Source organism: Neolamprologus multifasciatus, chromosome 5, assembly GCF_963576455.1.
Source record: "Neolamprologus multifasciatus chromosome 5, fNeoMul1.2, whole genome shotgun sequence".
Taxonomy (NCBI): Eukaryota; Metazoa; Chordata; class Actinopteri; order Cichliformes; family Cichlidae; genus Neolamprologus; species Neolamprologus multifasciatus.
In genome coordinates, this window is record NC_140443.1 from 20,475,291 (window position 1) to 20,488,955 (window position 13,665).

Here is a 13,665-nt window from a genome sequence, read left to right on the forward strand (position 1 = left end):
ATTTGAGCATATATTGCTATACTTCTGAGAAAATTATCATTATATTATTATTTTTGTTCAGTCAGCACATTTTTGTTAATTTTTGCATAGCCAGCATGGATCCCTGCAGAAATGCAGGTCCATATGCCTTCACTGCATTGTTCAGCAGAGGGTCATTTGGCCTCTCAACACCTCTTGCTGCAGAAAAATAGTTATTCTCTGTTATTTGACCATATAAGGTGTATATGTATGCAGCCAAACTCCACCAACAGAGACATGTGCACCAGTTAAACAAAAGAGCAAGAAAATACCAAGAAAAGTGTTTGGCAAGGTTGCTGCAGTTAGTGGTAGACACACTTTCAAATTCATGTCATTATGTCAGGGTGTGTCTGTTTCAAATATAGGTAGGTCAAAAAACAGCATAGAGAGGAGAAACAAACATATTTTGCTAAGTATAATACTTAAAATTCCTCTTTCGCTCAATTGTAGTCACCTTAGTTTCATTCCTAAGAGACTTTGAGACAGTGTGGCAATCTCTAATGCTTGAGATTTTAAAGTTTTTGTATTTTAGAAAAGATTCAAACTCTAAATGAAATAAATGAGATGTGATTGAAATGATCAGTTATCTTTTGGGTACCAGAAATGAAGTTGTTTTGAGGGTTTATTTAAGCCTCCTTTGACTAAAGGTGATAACTGCCTCTGTTATGCTGCACTAAAAAAAAGCAGAGATGCAACATAAAGGGTTTGTTTTTAGTGCAGTCTCATGCAATTGGTAGCTTGATAATCAGTGAACCTGACAGAAATGCCCATAAGTTACAGAGAAGAATGGAATAAATGAAATAAAGTATATGAAATAGTAGCAAAGCATTGTTTATCATTATAGTGACACCTAAAATGAGATTTGGAGATAGATGTGGATTTAGCAAATCAAGTACATTTTTAGTTCTGCCGAGTCTCTTATCAAATAAACTGATAAAGTTATAAAATTCTAAAACACAAAGATTCAGATTGATGTCTGCCATCACCAGTTCTCAAGTTAAGCACCATCATTTAAACTAGGCCAACTATTTGCAGCTTGTAGTTACTCAACCGGAAAACATGATAAGCAGCATTTCAACAAGACATGAAATCTTGATTATGTGGGCTTATTTATATGAAGATATTAATTTAATATTCTTACCTACTGTGAAAAGAGCTGTAACAAAGTGAATTTGATACAAAGCAGTCCTGATTCAGAGGCCAGTGAGCTGACTGGGACTTTCCTGCCTTTAATGTGCTGCAGCTGTGGTGGTCTGGGATTTTCAGGGACTTAGTGCGAGCCAATTAATTTCATTATAAACAAACAAAGCTAAGTTAAACTTTTTCATTTAGTGTCATTCACCAAAATGCATTGTGTATATGCTCAGGCTTTAATGAAGATCTTGAGTGCACTTCCGTCCTTATAAAACATTAGCCAAGCCAATGCTATCATGAAGTCTTCTTCCCTCTCTTTGTTGGCATACTGCTGCATATCTTGGCACACTAATGCAACCTGTAAATCAGAGGACTTCAGTGACGTCGTTGGTAGGACTTTGTATTGCCTCTTTGTGCTTGTGCAGATGATAAACAAAACAGGAATTCTTAGGACAGTGAGTCAGCTTTGATGTAAGTGAAAAATCTCCTTTAACCACTCAACAAATTTTTCAGTCTAGCCTTAGAGAAGTGGCAGAGTCAGACCTGATGTGTCTGTATCACCAGTAAGTTTGTCATATAAAAAAAAGTGAACAAACTGCTAGCTGTAAATTAAAAACTTACAACTGGGACCTGCATTAGCAGCTTGGCCAATTTGCATTATATTTTGCAGATACAGAAATGTATCTAAACCTGAATTGTAATGTTAGATCTGACACTAGGAATTTTGGTTATCCAGTGGGGCTGTTTAAGACTGTTTTAATGCGAGGCTTATGAAAAGTTAGATTCTTACAAACTTGCTTTGCTGTGAAAACACACTTTTGTTAAACTGCTACATTTTGCTCTTGCTTTGACATATGTTCATGAATAAACTGTACAGTGCTGTGTTTTGCTTCTTTGTTGTGATCTAGAGCTAGAACTTGGGAGAATGAGGTAGACTCGAAGGACTGCATTGATCCTTTTAGAGTAGGAGCCAGCTCCTCAGATACTAAACGAGCATGTGGGCGGTGTGCAGTCTCAGGTCCCAGGGACATCACAGAGGCTTAGGATGGAGTGCTTTGTCAATATTACCCAGGGTTATGAGGGAAAAAAGCTCAAGATGAAGATGAAAGGGTTAAGCTATTTCACTCTGAAATAGGCAGGAACGCTCACACAGCAAACGACATGTTTGGTCTGGAAGTCAGTGCTTGTGTACCAAAGCAAATAAAAAGGGATGCTTACAAAATTACTGCCAAGAAAAATGAGCATGATTAGATTTTAGGTCCCTCTTTAACATAAGTCTTAAATATTAAAAATGTGTAAAGATTATAGAAACAATGCATGTCTTCATTTTAATAATTGATGGTCTTTCTATTTCTTATTGTTATTTCACTTTTTTTAAAAAAAAAATAAGCCATTAAATGACTTGGTAGGCCTTTGTAAATAAAGTTTTCTTACTAGGCTGATAGGGATAGGCTGTTTTACTGTGTAGCACATGTTGTGATTTTGGATGTTATTTGTTTTAGTGATTTTATTTTAAATTAGTATTATTAGTAATATCACTGTTGTTAGCTAAGTTAGTGGAAATGTACTTTTTCTGCTTGCTTGTGCTTCAATTTTTCTTTTTTTTTTTCAAATCATTTTTGGTGTGTTTACTTGCATTGGAAGTCTGTAGAAAGTTTGTACTGCCCATCAGAGTGATGTCACTGAGATAAATAGAGTTGTGATGTACTGGATTAGGAGTCATCTGTTATGGAAAGGCCAGAGGATTAAATGGATACTATACTGGGAATGACTGTTTATGTGAGCATCTGTATACTTAAGTCACCTGTTTGTCCATTTTAAAATGAAAAATAAGCCTCGTTTGGCTTGAAACTTTCCGTCCAGTGTAATCTGTGTCACCACCGTAATTCAGTTACATTTGGGTTTTTCCATGAGTCACTTCAAAGTGCAATAATGAAATGTTTCACAATACTAATGTACTGTGCTAAGTTACCCTCTTCTCCTTCCTGACTCCACTGCCTTAGAGGCAGACAGCAGATGGCGGAGACTAATTGTGACAGGGCAGACACGTCACTGATGATGGCAGGAATTATAGAGGAGCATGAACACACCACTCCCAGAGGCCTCACGAGTGGTTGAATGAGATTTTGTGCCTTTTTAACTACGGAAGTTTAAATTGTAGTTTACTTTAACTGAAATTCCTGGCTGCCCCCAGGAAGTACGCAGAATCAGTAGATTTGATTTTCTTCAGTGTATTAGAGTCTAAAAAGGCACGAAATTTCTCATTTTGTACCTCTGTTGTTTTGTTTTAGTGTGAAATAGTGTTGTCATCCATTTCCAACTTGTGTCACTCTCATTGTGTTTGTCACATGTCATGTTTTTCACATGAAAGTACAGTGTTAAATTAGTCTTTTTTTCTAAGCTGGCCTTTGTTCGACAGCATTGTGCGAGTATTTTCATGCTCTATCACTGATTGCAGACACAACTGCTGCGACCAGATTTTTATAGCTACTCAAAGTTACACCCTGTTTAATTATTTTAACCTCTGGGTAAGTGTTGTGTTGTGTTGTGTTTTTTTGTTTTTGCTTGCAGTGTTCTTGCAGCTGAAGGAAGGAAGCAAAGTAACATCTTGAGTAAAAACTGCCCAGTTTTGTGATAACTGCCAGAGTTTGGGTTGACTTGAAATCTGTTACCTGCTACAGTTACTTTTATAATAACACACTCAAGATTTTAGCTGACAGACATGTTTGGAGCTGTTCTTCTTTCTTTCTTTCTTTCTTTTTTTTTTTTTTTAAATCTTTTTGCTCATGGTAGTTCTAAGTGCCACATTAGACTAAGCTGTTATGTCTGAGCCAAATTTATGCTTATGAGAGTCGTACTTTTCCTCTCTTAGATATCCTCTCAGTCTTTCCTAATCCAACATAGAGTCTTTCCCTTTTTTCTTCATTTGATATTAATCATCACTCTGTCTGTCTCTGTTTTTAGCAGACCGTGAAATGAATAAGAACTTTGTAGAGTGACTTATGTCATTGCTACAGAATTAGCTTTGGCCTGTAAAGTACCCAAATATGTATGTGAACCTCCATGAGTTTTTGGCAATAAACACACACCACACGTCCCGTGCACATGATAATTTATGTGGTTATCTAAACTCTGTGAAATTTTAAATACAAATCTAAGTCAGGAAAAACTTGGGACCCTGTGTAAAATGTAAATAAAAACAGAATGCCATAATTTACAAACTGCCGCTTATTGGATAGCTTCTCTTTTTCAGACCATTCTCTATAAACCTTAGAGGTAGCTGTTCAAAAATCCCAGCACATCAGCAGTTTCTGAAATACTCAAATGTGCTCATCTAGCATCAACAACTAGGCCATGTTTAAAATAACCTTTTTTCCCCACTCTGATGTTCAGTTTAAACTCCAGGGGTTGTCTTAGCCATGTCTACATACCTAAATATACTCAGTTGTCGCCATGTTGACTGATTTGATAACTGCCGTAACGAGCAGTTGAACAGGTTTACTTAAGAAAGTGTACATTTAAATTATTATTGTACTTTGTGTTTAGAAAGTTTAATATTATTTACTGGCTCTGCCTTTATTAAATCCTGGAATGACCCACAAAGTATTTCAGATCACATACCTGTCTCACGCTGTAACACTTTTCTGTGCATTTCTATAGATCTTTGCGGTGCATCTGGGCCCAAACCCCTCAAAACCCAGCGATCCCTTCCAGGGACGCCTGTTTCTCTCGCACACTGCCCAATCGACCTGCGCACATCAATGGAGGAAAAGTACAAAGAGATTGCTGAGGTAAGAACTTAAAATTGGACAGCTATTGTTTCCAGACAAAATAGGGGGGTGGTCTTTTAAAATCTCACACAAACTATGCAAATTGTTTTGACACACCCCAGTCCAACCTTCACCTTTGGTTTTCATTTGTAGGTAAATATGATGATGTTTTATCAGAGCCTCAGTGGCTTCCATAAATGCATAAATATTGACATGGCTTCCTGATTTACGACACCATAAATGGTATAATCTGTGCCTCAACTAGGAGCTGTTCACACGCAGCATGACAGAGAGCGAGATGCGGAGTGCTCCGTATGAGTTCCCGGAGGACAGTCCCATCGAACAGCTGGAGGAAAGACGTCATCGCCTGGAGAGGCAGATCAGCCAGGATATTAAGTGAGGAAATGCAAACACACTACACATACAGAGCCCGTTAAACTAGCTCGATATATTATCAGAGACAAACAACTATAGCTTTCCCTTTTCCTCCTGCATTTTACACACAGTCTTGTTTCCACTCAAGCACACATGCTTATCAGCTCCCAACCTGCCCACGTGCAGGCTGACTAACCACAATTTTTGGATAACTGGGATAGCCAGCAGCTAGCATCTTTTCTCGTGGCCTAGTCATACTTTTATAAGGAGGTGGGGTCTGTCTTGATTGCCAGGGTTGACTATCTGCACCACTAAGCTGATCATTGGGTGATTATCTGACTTGCCCTCTGCAAGTTTTTGTTTACCAATCAGAGTTCACTATTACTAACCAATAATAATTGCTTGTGTAGATGACCTTGATCACTTAAAATTCACATAAAATTCTTTGTGTACAGTATGTATATGTGTGTAAGACACAGTGCTTTTTGAATGGGTGTCTATATCTGGTCTCTCTTCCTTTGTGTGCTTAATTTCTTCTCACTACCTCTTGTGCCCATCTGCCCCCCGCCTTGCCCACACTATCCTGCACTGCTGCATATCACCCCAAGGCTTGAGCCAGAGATCTTGCTCCGTGCCAAACAGGACTTCATGAAAATCGACAGTGCTGCAGACCTAGAGTGAGTGAGCTCTGCCTCAGTGGGGTTTTTTTTATCCTTTGTTTAGTCATTATTAACTGTGGTTGTTATCAGGGCCCGAGCACTGAGAGTGCGAAGGCCCTATTGTATCTGCTCCGTTTCTTCTTCTTCTTCTTCTTATTATTATTATTCAGGCAAAACAAGGGCCTTTTTGAGGGCCTAAACATGGTCAAAAACTCATGAAATTTTGCACACATGCCAGGTCTGGTGAAAAATTTTGTATTTTAATGGTTTTACATATGAGCACTGGGAAATGGCTCTAGAGCGCCACCTATGCCTTGTTAAATGCAGCCCTACGACCACATCGTTTGAGCTACATGTATGAAATTTGGCACACATGTGTACCATGCCAAGACGAACAAAAAGCTCTGTGGGCCCATTGACGCAAACCCAACAGGAAGTCCGCCATTTGGACGTGAAGGTGACATTTTGGCTCTAATTTTGCCATTTCCATGCCTCGAACTTTTTCGAACTCCTCCTTGGTATTTGGTCGTATAATTTTATTTATCTCTGTTATCTGTTTTGTTTACCCATACTCTGAGAAACGGAGATGGTTAAAGTAGTAATGTGCAGAAGTCATGAGCCAAACCTTATTTTTTAAAATATTTTTCTTTCAAGGAGCGTGTGTGTGTGTGTGTGTGTGTGTGTGTGTGTGTGTGTGTGTGTGTGTGAGAGAGTGCTTTTGTTTTTTTTAATTGGTCTCTATGCTTTCTGAAAGTCTTCCATTGGTGACTTTTTAAAATCATTTTCAGTTCAGTCCTTGTAGCTGGACATGTTTCTTTCTGCTTTTGTTAAGCCATTAAACCCTGACCAGCGGATCAGTTCTTGTGCTTGCTTATTATTCAAGCATAAAAAGCTACTAGTGTTAAGTTTACATATAACGGACAACTTAGCAAAGACCTCATTTTAAGTTGTTTATTGTATATTAAATTCTTTAGGCACTTTGTTACCAGAGGCCTGTCATAAAAACACAAAATTCCTTCCATATTTCTTCAGTTGAAATTCAAGCTAACATAGTTTCTAATAACGATTAAGAGTTATTAACTGAAAACTTCAGGATGGTGTGCAGGGCGTACTTAAAGGTTGTGGGGAAAATAGACAAGTGGAGGGCAAAAAAGCCTAAAAGCTATGACAGCAGGTGAGGTGGGAGTTAAAAACATTCTTACAGAAAGGAAACAGGGAGATAATAGTGGTATATGCCAATTTATACACACTCCATGGCAGGATATATTATATAGTCATGAATTCCTAATCTGAAGTTTCAACATGAGGAGAAAGAAACAACAATTTCTACAGCCATCTGTAAAACATGGTGGAGGCTCTGTCATAGTTTGGGTTTGAATTTCAGTCAGTGGAGTTGGATCTTATCAAAATTTAATGGAATTATGAACTCAGAAGCTCAATCAGATTTTGACCCAGCATCTGATTGGCAACGGCTTCATTTTTCAGCATATCAATGCAATCCAGTAAAACCAGACAGTGGAACACTCAGTCATAGATTGGCCTCCCCAGATCCCGGACCTCAACCTTATTGAAGAAATGTGGGAAAATCTTGACAGAGAACAGCCAACATCCAAAGAATAGCTTTGAAAGTCCTTCGAGGAGTCTGGATTTCCGAAGACTACTTTAGGAAATCTTACTTAAGAGAGTTCAAGCTGTGTTAAAGAATAAAGGTGTTCAAACTGTTGACTTTCAAATGACAAATGTTGACTTTCAAGCTTATTATGATTGTATAAACTCTGTTTTTCCCCTTTAAAATGTTTTCATATTTATGGATGCTTTGATAAATCTCTACATCTATTTCCAATTTTCCTAAGAAAATATAAAGACATGAGGGGATTGCTCAAGGCTTTTGCATAGTACTGTACCTGTGGACATTTAATTTTCATCCTTAATATAATATTTATTAATACCTAGCCTATAGTTCTTGCTAACCCAGTGAAAGTACTTTTTTCCAAAACCAGTGGCAGTGATTTTTGCCACGTCGAGATGGACTACGTCTCCCCCCTGCTGGTGACTTAATATGTCTTAGAAATGGTTACTGTGACCTTTTATTTAGCTTTTTATTAAAAGCTAAATAAAAGTTTATTAAAATTTATTAAAATTTTTATTTTATTATTCAATATCTTATGGAACAAATGTGATAGGAGACAGAAGTAGCGTGAAAGGTAGAGTATTTGAAGGTTTATTTGTGATGTAGGAGAGCTCTCTGTGTGCTGGCTGCTGATTAAAGACAAGAAATCTGATGCTCTCTGCTGCTTTTATTATGGACCTGTACTGTGCAGAAAACCTTAAACACTGCAAGCTGCTTTTCTTACTGGAACAAAGTCACTGAACTCCCTATAGTGCATCTATGGCACTCGGGCATCTTGTATCCCCTCTTTTTAAAATTTTGGGTTTCTTCAATAATGAAACTTGTACTTCCTGTAAATCCTGACTTGCTCACAGAGTTGTGGTCATTGAGTAGCTTCATGGGTTAACTATTAAGGGTTTTACCCTGACATCTTATTGTTACCCATGCTCAGTCAGTTTGTCTTCGTTTCTATACCTAGGATTTCAATCTCTAGGACTGAAGAGAACAAAATCCTCATCTCATTACTGTAAAATGTTTGCAAACCTGTCTTGTTTTTTCAGTTAATGGATAATCTACCATAAATAAATGTTTTAAATGTTAAATTTTAAATTTTTTTTTTTCTTCCATCTCACCACTTTGTGTGCCGTTGCACTCCCCCTCCTCTGCCCCCTCCTCTATCATTTAAGGTTAATGAAAGACCAAAGTGTGGACACTGTTGATGATGCCGTTAAGGAGCGAGAAATGCCGATGGAGAGAGAGTACCAGCGGGTCTCAATATCTGGAGAGGAAAAGTGTGGGGTGAGAATCGTTTGCTGAACGCTACTTACAGGATTTAAAAATAATAAACAATAGTTAGCAAAGTAATTCAGTCCAGTTCATCTCACTTTTACTTATTTGGTGTCAGATCACAACAACAGTTGCCTCAAAGTTTATACACAATAGACAATATTAGAGACCCTAGCAGTCAGTATGAGAGCATAGAGAGTCAGTAACAAATTGCACAAGGTGGTGGCAGTTAAATGTATCAGGAGTGAAAACAAAATACTCAAATCTGTTTCATTTGCATCCTTGCTCACGACTTTTCTATTTATATTTCCAGGTGCCCTTCACTGACCTAGTAGATGCTGCCAAGTGTGTTGTGAAGGCACTATTTATCCGGGAGAAGTACATAAACCGTTCCCTGCAGAACTTTTGTAAGACTACAGCTCATGCCTTGCAGGACCTTGGGATGAAGACTCTGGATCTGGGAATTTATGAAGATGTACCAGAGACCCCTGTAGATGCTGGTAAACATGCAAACATTCAACATAGCTAGGCAGAAAAAAGCAAAAGTTTCATTAGAAAGACGGAGCCAGAAAACATACTTGAACCAGCTGGACTTGACTTCATAAATAGACAAAAAGCAGCTACCTTTGACTTCTTCCTTGAGATTTTCTGGCAAACAGTCAAATAATGAAGAAAATAACTGGCAGAACAATAATGTCAGTAAAATAAATAATCACAAGTTCCCTTGTCACCCTTTACAAATCGAAGTTATTTCCCCTTTACACTGTAAATAATAGTTCTTTCATAATAGTAGCTTTGCAAACTACCAAGATATGGTTATATTTCCCGTACTACAATGACATTTCAGATTTTGTGGAAAATCAGAAGCTTCACAGGTACAAAAGCTAATTGGCTCATTCAGCCTTCAAAAAGACTGACAGACGTCAAACAGTAATTATAGACTAATTATAGATTAGAGAAGTGATTGAATTTCCTGAAGATTTCTTTCTGTATTTTTTCTCTGGTTTGATGGACATTGCCACAGCCCTCAGTTCCCAGAATGGTGGGATGCTGAAAATGAGAATAAAAGCAATGATTTTCACATCCCATAAACCCATATTTTATTCACAATAGAACACAGAAAACAGACATTTGCTATTTCATGAAAAACATTAGCTCATTTTGAATTTGATGGCAGACAACTCAAAAAAGAGCGTCCGAGAGAGGCAGATAAGCAGACTTTTGGTTTAGTGGTTTTTTTGCAGATTAATAGAAGTTAAAAAAAACAAACAATTGTAGAATAATGTTCCTCAGCGTAAAATTGCGAATTTTAAATACCTTAATCTACAGAACACAATATCATCAACATTCAAAACAGATTCAGAGAATCTGGAAGAATCTCTGCACACAAGGGTAAAGCCAAAGACCAATATTTGATCTCTGTGATCTTCAGGCAAAAAAAAGGCATGATGCTGTCATGGAAAATTACTGAATGGGCTCAAAATCACATCCAGAAATCGTTGTCTGTAAACAGAGTTTACTGTGCAATCCACAAATGCAGGTTAAAACTCTGTCGTGCAAAGATCAAACCACATGTGAAGATGACGTACACACACAGGTTTTAGAGCAACATACAATCCCATCCAATTGATGTCTTTTTCAGGAAAGGCCTCGCATATTTCAGCATTCCAATACTAAATCATATAGTGCATCTAATTTAACAGCATGGCTTCATATTAGAAGAATCTGGGTGCTCGTCTGTCTGCAGTGCAGACCTTTCACCAGTTGTAACAGCATTTAATTAAAATACAACAAAGCAGACACACGAGTGTTGAGCAGCTTGAATCTTTTATCAGAGAAAAATGGGACCCAAAAGTCTGTTAATGCTACACAGCGATGCTACACATGAAACATGGCCCATTCCAACTTTTTCGAGATGTATTGTGTTCTTGAAATCCAAACTGAACACATTTTTTGTTAAAATGATACATTGTCATAGTTTAAACGTTTGAAATGTTGTCTCTGTTATGTTGTTCAATAAAATGCAGATTTATGAGATTTTTAAATAATTGCAACTGAACTTTTTTTTGGTAAAAACTAGACAAGTGAAAACAGAAACACTCCAGGTGAATTGTGTAACAAAAATGCTTCTTACATCTCAGCATTATTATTGGCATTAAAAAGTATAGTTTCTGTAGCATATATATTTTATACCTATGTGTTTGCTGTAGCATGAAAAAAAAAGATTGATATCCATTTCCCGTTTTGTTTTTTGTTTTTTCCAGATGCCCCAGTCCATCCACCTGTTTCTGAAACACACCCTTACGACAATCAGGACCCCAATAACATGCCACCAGACACAGAATATGGTTGCAAGATGGTAGACGGGGTAGTCCATGTCTACACTAAGAAAACCAATATGGACAAGTATGATCTGTTTGCACCTTCATAATGACGTGTTATTTTTTAAGCAACTCTGTCTGTATTAAGTATAACATTATAATCACTCTGCTTTTCAGGAGTGGAGAACTTGACCTGCCGTATCCTGACCTTAAAGAGTATATTGCAGACATGAATGTGATGATGGCTCTTATTATCAATGGGCCAGTGTGAGTTTTTCTTTTAACAATATGAGTTGAAGTCTGAGTTGTTTTATGGCTCAGTGCACAGTCTAAATATAACATGTCCATGTCTCCTCTGTAGGAAGTCTTTCTGCTACCGTCGCCTGCAGTACCTAAGCTCTAAATTTCAAATGCACATCCTTCTGAACGAGATGAAGGAGCTGGCAGCTCAGAAGAAAGTTCCTCATAGAGACTTCTACAACATCAGAAAGGCAAGAGTCAACAAGTGACAGTTAAATATAGATACCTACGTTAAAAAAATGCTTAAACAATTTCATCGAGAGCTAATCCCGCTGCATAAATAACTGCTTTTGGTGAAGCTCGAACATTAAACCTGCTCTGACCTGACTCCAGGTGGACACACACATACACGCCTCATCCTGCATGAACCAGAAGCACCTGCTGAGATTCATTAAGAGAGCCATGAAGAAATATCCCGAGGAGATCGTTCACATTGAGCGTGGGCGTGGTCAGACCCTCAAGGAGGTTTTTGAGAGCATGAACCTGACTGCTTTCGATTTGAGTGTAGACACGCTCGACATGCACGCGGTGAGAGAGAGTAACATTTATATTTATATATGTGTGTGTGTGTGTTAAGACACACTGTGTGATACATGTGGTAGAAAAATAATATTTGATATAATATTAAATTTTTTTGTTTTTAACTCATCAGGACCGTAACACATTTCATCGGTTTGACAAGTTCAACGCCAAATACAACCCCATTGGAGAATCCATCCTCAGAGAGATCTTCATCAAGACAGACAACTACATCGAAGGGAAATATTTTGCACATATAATTAAGGTGTGAAGTGATACTTGTACGGTACTGTATGTGTCTTATTTAAATAATCCTTGAAAGTATTCACACCCACTTCTTTTGGCTTTATCTGTCCAGGAGGTAATGTTTGACCTCGAAGAGAGCAAGTACCAGAACTCTGAGCTCCGTCTGTCCATCTACGGCCGCTCTAGAGATGAATGGGACAAGTTGGCTCAGTGGGCTGTCAAGCACAGCGTGTATTCTGATAATGTGCGCTGGCTTGTCCAGGTGCCCCGTTTGTTGTAAGTGTTCCTCCAACAGTTCATCATTAAATGATTGAGAGTACGCAGCAGATTACAAAAAATACACCAAGGACACGAGGAAGTTTCTTTAGCATTTAGATCAGGATATTAGGATTTAGATAAGGACCTATACTGTGCTTGGACTGTTAAATCTTTAAAAAACGAAAAAGCAGAAAGAAAACAAAGCTGAGTTAAAGATTACAGCCTGACACAACTTACTGTCCAATCCCCACCTTTCTAGTGACGTGTACCACACAAAGAAGCAGCTGGCTAATTTCCAGGAGATGCTGGAGAACATCTTCATGCCTCTGTTTGAAGTCACAATCAACCCCCGTAGTCATCCTGAGCTGCATCTCTTCTTGGAGCATGTGAGTGTCTCTTCACGAGGAATTCACCGCATCGGGATCCGTACTTAAAGACACTAAATGATTATGTTGTTGTCCGCTTTCGTGGCTTAATAGGTGGTGGGCTTTGACAGCGTGGACGATGAGTCCAAACCTGAGCACCACATTTTTAATCTTGACAGTCCGCTTCCAGCAAACTGGACAGAAGAAGACAACCCACCCTACTCTTACTACCTCTACTACACCTATGCCAACATGAGTGTGCTCAACCACCTGCGAAGGTATATGGATATATTGATTCTTTTTTTTTTACATAATTTAACATATCTGTTAGTTTAAAGACATGATTCATTAAAATCATAAATGACAAATACATAAAGCTTTGCTTTTTTAATTTGATTCAGACGGCGAGGTTTCCATACGTTTGTGCTGCGACCTCACTGTGGGGAAGCAGGGCCAATCCACCACCTGGTGTCGGGTTTCATGCTGTCAGAGAACATCTCTCATGGTCTGCTGCTCAGAAAGGTCAGGACACCACACAGGGGATTGTTTCTGAAAGACAGTTGTGGAATTTTTTTTCACTTTATCATAAAAAAATAACAAAGTAGTTTACAAACTTTGGATTTGTAATGCTGACATTGCATCAACACTTCTGACGGGTTAAAAAAACATTAACAGGGCACCAGGGGTCCTTAGCTTGGTGCGTTGTTTTTGTTATATTGGTCTATATTATATTATGTTTTTTAACCATTAGTGGTTAAAAAGTGGCATTTTTTTCACATTTGCTATAATTGCCATCATAGCAGC

At 38.1% G+C, this 13,665-nt stretch overlaps 1 protein-coding gene across 8 annotated transcripts in view; it reads left to right on the plus strand.

Annotated features, from left to right (window-relative positions):
* ampd2a (adenosine monophosphate deaminase 2a) overlaps positions 1-13,665 on the plus strand; it is a 33,842-nt gene that overhangs the window by 15,413 nt on the left and 4,764 nt on the right. For 6 of the 8 annotated variants that reach the window (XM_085161009.1, XM_085161010.1, XM_085161011.1 and 3 more), the window contains 14 exons: positions 4,813-4,943; positions 5,188-5,318; positions 5,906-5,974; positions 8,753-8,864; positions 9,166-9,352; positions 11,117-11,258; positions 11,351-11,440; positions 11,535-11,664; positions 11,807-12,001; positions 12,126-12,257; positions 12,351-12,514; positions 12,756-12,882; positions 12,976-13,139; positions 13,263-13,383. In XM_085161009.1, the coding sequence (XP_085017135.1) occupies positions 4,813-4,943; positions 5,188-5,318; positions 5,906-5,974; positions 8,753-8,864; positions 9,166-9,352; positions 11,117-11,258; positions 11,351-11,440; positions 11,535-11,664; positions 11,807-12,001; positions 12,126-12,257; positions 12,351-12,514; positions 12,756-12,882; positions 12,976-13,139; positions 13,263-13,383 (1,895 nt within the window). Of the gene's footprint in view, positions 1-1,897; positions 4,202-4,812; positions 4,944-5,187; positions 5,319-5,905; positions 5,975-8,752; positions 8,865-9,165; positions 9,353-11,116; positions 11,259-11,350; positions 11,441-11,534; positions 11,665-11,806; positions 12,002-12,125; positions 12,258-12,350; positions 12,515-12,755; positions 12,883-12,975; positions 13,140-13,262; positions 13,384-13,665 lie in introns of those variants that run through there. The other 2 variants (XM_085161014.1, XM_085161008.1) reach the window with 2 other exon arrangements.